The following is a 5,551-nucleotide window of genomic DNA, read 5'->3' on the forward strand; positions in this document are numbered from 1 at the left end:
TGTTTTTTTTTTTTTTTCTAATCCAAATTAAATATTCCATCTTAATTTCCACCTCCCATACATATATTTAGAATCGTAGATCTTCTCTAGATTTTTGATCAGTCAAGCGATCAACGGTATCAGATCTTGGAACCGTTATATTTAGCAACCGACATATATATTTCTAACTTGAATTTAAAATATCTCTCACAATGACTGATTTTGAATTAAGAAAGAGTATAAAACGCCGGGCTTAATCCAAACTATTCAAAATTAAATGTTCCAATTTTAATTCCACCTCCCAAACATATGTATATATATATATATATATATATATATATATTTAGAATCTAGTAGATNGATTTTCTAGAAAATAGAATCTGGATATTTTTTCGATCAGAGAGGCCACGAACGGTACCCACAAAGTTACGTTCTTTTCAACATTTTCAAGAATCTCGGACACCCGCCGAGATTGCTCGCGGCGCAGTACAATTCCCTCCGTACAGGCCACGAAACCACGCGGCCGAACTCGCCTCGTCGATTCCTCGCCTCGTTGGCGGAGGGCGACGCGCGAGCAGAGCGCGCAGCACCGTACTTTCACCGACCGTGACTTCCACCGCGCGGCGTTCCATTCGACGAGTTTCACAGATAAACGGGGTAATAGAGACGGTGTCGCCCCGTAGGTTACTAGAACCCGCTTGCCCGTGGCCGAACCAAAGTCACACACGCACACTCGTTCGCCAGCGTCCGAGGCGCAATAACGCGCCTCGTAATCGTTAAAAAAAGTTCGCGCGCTCACGAACGAAATTTCGGGAACGAAATAATAACACTCGAGTCGAATCGTAAAAATTTATTATCTCGGTTTCTCGATGGGCCATAAATTGAATATCCTCAAAATTCGGGGAAAAATGTACATGTGTATATATATATATATAAACTTTACTGGAACGTTTAAAAGATGTCACCTATTTATGGAACGCAAGGGAGATCGGGTTACTGATGGAATTTAGGACAACGGGGGAATCGTATTACCCTTTAGATATTCAATATTTTTAGGTATCTCTACCGAGAACAAATGCGTAACACGTGCGAACGTGTTAGAGAAATCGCCCTTGCCGTACGTAACGAAACCAGAATTTTCGTAACAACAACAACAACAACAATAATAATAATAATAGATCACCGCACATCGATACAACAATAACACCTCGAATCGAAATTTCTGACGGGAATTTTGAACGTCTTGTCGGCAGGTAGGGACGAGTTGTCGCAGCCTGGCTCTTTGAACGGGTATGGGAGCAGCGGAGGCGGAGGTGGAGGAGGCGGAGGAGGCGGAGGAGGAGGCGGCGGAGGCGGCGGGGGTGGAGGCGGAGGCAGCGACGGCTGCGACGCAAGGAAGAAGAAGGGACCGACCCCGAGGCAGCAGGAGGAGTTGTGCCTCGTGTGCGGCGATCGCGCCTCCGGCTACCACTACAACGCGCTCACCTGCGAGGGGTGCAAGGGCTTCTTCAGGCGAAGCATCACCAAGAACGCGGTCTATCAGTGTAAATACGGGAACAATTGCGAGATCGACATGTACATGAGGCGCAAGTGTCAGGAATGCAGGCTGAAGAAGTGTTTGACCGTCGGGATGAGGCCTGAATGCGTGGTCCCTGAGTACCAGTGCGCCGTGAAGCGCAAAGAGAAGAAGGCGCAAAAGGTATCTCCTCGGGTGGAGCGGGGAATTATTACACTTTTTCCCGATCGAGATTGCAGATGGTTTATAGATGGAGAGGGGACGTTTGTTGTGTTCCAGGAGAAGGACAAGCCGAACAGTACAACGATGAACGGCTCCCCGGGTAGTGGGATACGGAGCGATCAGATGGGGGTGAAGATCGAACCGGCCGAGGCAGAGTCGTTGTCCACGTCCGGGAGCAGTGGAATTTTGACGCCGGTCAGCCCTTACGGCTACGTGAAACCGATCAGCCCCGAGCAGGAAGAGTTGATACACAGGCTCGTCTACTTCCAGAACGAGTACGAGCAGCCCAGTGAGGAAGATCTCAAGAGGATCACGGTAAGTTTGTTTTTATTATTATCGTTGTTCCGATCACGCGCGTTTCATCGATCGATAAATTGATTTATAAATTGATTTAGAATCAGCCCTCGGAAGGAGAGGATATCAGTGATTACAAGTTCAGGCACATCACCGAGATCACGATCCTGACGGTTCAATTGATCGTCGAGTTCTCGAAGAGATTACCAGGCTTCGACGAGCTGATGCGAGAGGATCAGATCGCTCTGCTCAAGGCCTGCTCCAGCGAGGTGATGATGCTTCGAATGGCGAGGAAGTACGACGTGCAGACGGACAGCATAATATTCGCCAATAATCAGCCTTACACAAAGGACAGCTATACCGTGGCAGGTATGGGCGAGACGATCGAGGATTTGCTACATTTCTGCCGGCAGATGTACGCCATGAAAGTGAACAACGCCGAGTACGCGTTGTTGACCGCCATTGTCATATTCTCAGGTACGTGAATAAACCTCTATTCGAAAGACACAGGAACATCACCGAATTTTCGAAAACGCGTCGTCCCAATCTCAAAAATATCATTCAACGACCCTATCCTCGAGTCCAATAATAATCATCCGACCAACTAACCGAACTATCGACCTATTATCAATTTTGGATTATCAACTGTCTGTACTTCAGTTCCTGGCAGCCCCTCCCCCAGCCTACAAAGAAAAGATTCCCCTGTTTTCTTGCAGAGAGGCCGAACCTGCTCGAAGGCTGGAAGGTGGAGAAGATTCAGGAGATCTATCTGGAGGCGTTGAGGGCATACGTGGACAACAGGCGCAGACCGAATCCGGGCACGGTGTTCGCGAGGTTGCTGTCCGTGTTGACCGAGCTGCGGACCCTCGGCAACCAGAACAGCGAGATGTGCTTCAGTCTCAAGTTCAAGAATAAAAAGCTGCCAGTTTTCCTCGCCGAGATCTGGGACGTAACACCCTAGTTCCCCCGTGGCCGATCCCCGTCGGCTAACAGTGTTGTTTCATCGCGAGTCCGCGTGGCGTCCAGAAGAACGTTGAGGCTGACCGAAGGGAGCAGCGTAATCATCGGCAGGCGCGATACGCGGACGTGGAGAACCTCCTGTACTAGTGCACCACCATGCCACTGCCTACCGAGTAGTAGACCGGTGTCGTCTACTAGTAGCAGCATCGAATTCCTATTCTATCAGAATTCGCTTCTTTCACCTTCCCTCGGCTCCGCACCGGCTTCGTGAAGCTGTGCTAAAAAAAACGGGGGCTGCGGCAGCTTTCGGCAGTGCTTTAGTCGTGGAGCTTAGACGCCGGAGGATGACGATGATATATATATATTTACATATGTAAACGACGAAGTCAGGAGGAACACCGAAGAAGAAGAAGAAGAAGAAGAAGGCAGTGGCGAGGCACCCAGGCTGTGATACGTAGAGACAGTACAGAGACTGTAATAAGGAGCTACCTACCAGTTATGTTATTACTATATTCTCTACCTGGCTACCCCCCTCCCCCGGAATCGATAAATGTAAATGTATAATGTGTAATGTATAAGGTAGCGGCTACTACAAGGCGGGGCGCGTTGTTAGTATGAATGCAAAACCGAGAGGAGTTGATGCGGGACAGAATGCGAGAGAGGGAGTGCGTGTTTAATTGTATGCGTGCGCAATTTTCGGCTGAGTTGTGACTGAAAAAGTTATTACGATAATCATATTATGATTATAAATGATAACGATGATAGAACCGACAGGATCGATCGCACTCTTCTGTAAATGCTGAATTGCTGAAAAGCAAGGGTATACAGAGAAGGAAGGAAGGAAGGAAGGGAAGGGAAGGGAAGGGAAGGAAGGCCGGTTGAGCTGTTGAGCAGCGATCTGGCCTGGCCGATATCGAGAGTGCGAAAGTATCGAGGAAACGAAAAAAAAACAAAAAAAAAAAAATGATGATGATAAATGATGATGATTAAAAAAAAAAATAATAACAAACGATACGATTATACATAATGATACCATAGAGTCTATATCACAACACATAGCATAATAATATATTGCTAGCATGTACATTGTTTATACGAGGAAAGACGTAATTGAAGAGGTGGGTTTAAGAGATGCGCCGATTGATCATGAAGATGACAGGTGGAAATGATGGAAGGGAAAATACGTGGAATACGGTTTTTCCGCGACGAATAAGATGTCGAAGACGAGGCTTGGCATTTGCGCGCGTCCGAGTTTTCTTTTTTCGCGAAAATGGCAATGAAAAGGGGTTGCGCGATGGGATGGAAAGAGAGAGAGAGGGAGAGAGAGAGAAAGAGAAAGAGAGAGAGAGAACAAAAGCGTGGTAGCAATTTAGGACAATGTTAAGTAAAGTAAAAGTAAGCGAGGCTAGTTGGTAGTAGGTCGTAGTAAGTCAGTGAAGCTAGGCTAGGTGACCGAGTTCAAGTGCAAAGCCTTGTGCCTTCAGCAGCGGACATCGGCTCACCGACAAACGAAACCATAAAATTTAACCGTCCGTTTTAATTTTTTAATAAAAAAAAAAAGATGAAAAAATCAACAAAATCGAGCAAAATATTGTAAATCTATGTCAGAGTGAGAGAACGAGGGAGAGAGAGAGAGAGAGAGAGAGAGTGAAAGAAAGAGAGAGAGAGAGAGAGAGAGAGAAAATAGATCGAAAGAGAGGGAGTGAATGTATGAAAATATTAAATTCGCGTTTTGAGAGAGCAAGAGAGAGAAGCAGAAATGAGATACATGGATGCATGAGAGTACTGGAGTGAGTGAGAAAAAACGTACCGAGCGAAGAGGAGAAAGAACGGGAATGAATTTCATGGAAAGTTGATAGAAATTATTGAGGAAATTAAAAAAAAAAAAAGGGAACGAGGAAGAAACAAGAACAGAGTCGCGCCAGATCTCAGCTGAAGATGAGAATTATAGAAGCGGGCTTCGAAAAGTTGAAGTTGATTTTCGACCGATATTTTGGACATGCAATGCTAGCATTAAAAAAAAAAAAATAATAATAATAATAATATTAAAACGACACACTCAATTGTTGAGAAGAAGCGAAAGATGGAAAACTGGCGTTAAAAATATTTTGATCAGCAGACAGGCGTGCAAAGTAGTAATAGTTCTGCGATCGACTTTCAGCTGACTCTCAAACACGAACCGAGAATGACAGACACACACGTATATACACGTATATACACACCACGTACACGCGCGCATGCACACCCAAATACATAATAAAGAGAGAGAGAGAGAGTATACTCGCAGGAGAATTGAAGAAAAATAAGAAGGAAAGATCGGAGACATACCTGTGCATATACACATATACGTGAGCCACACTGTACACTAAGATTCTTAATGTTGTAACACTGTAACTCTATGCTATTAACTGATCATAATGCAGTTGTATTCCATAGTAAGTTAAACGAGCAAATTTTAAAAAAGGTAAAAAAAAAAAAAAAGAAAAAAACGTAAATTCTTGTAACGTGGCGGATTAACACGAGGCGGAGTTTTTCTGAAAAAGGGGGGGAAAAAAAAAAAGAAAAAAAAAAAAAAAAAGA

The 5,551-nt window shown here is 45.0% G+C and overlaps 1 protein-coding gene across 2 annotated transcripts in view; it reads left to right on the forward strand.

Moving 5' to 3' along the window:
• Positions 1-2,998, forward strand: part of LOC102672970 (ecdysone receptor-like) — an 18,233-nt gene extending 15,235 nt beyond the window's left edge. For both annotated transcript variants that reach the window (XM_006610321.2, XM_031515495.1), the window contains exons 2-5: positions 1,233-1,678; positions 1,775-2,032; positions 2,113-2,488; positions 2,728-2,998. In XM_006610321.2, coding sequence (XP_006610384.1) covers positions 1,233-1,678; positions 1,775-2,032; positions 2,113-2,488; positions 2,728-2,972 — 1,325 coding nt within the window. In that variant the 3' untranslated portion in view covers positions 2,973-2,998. The remainder of the gene's footprint in view (positions 1-1,232; positions 1,679-1,774; positions 2,033-2,112; positions 2,489-2,727) is intronic.
• The last annotated feature ends 2,553 nt before the right edge of the window (positions 2,999-5,551 follow it).

The sequence above is a fragment of the Apis dorsata genome, unplaced genomic scaffold (assembly GCF_000469605.1).
Source record: "Apis dorsata unplaced genomic scaffold, Apis dorsata 1.3 scaffold_73, whole genome shotgun sequence".
NCBI lineage: Eukaryota > Metazoa > Arthropoda > Insecta > Hymenoptera > Apidae > Apis > Apis dorsata.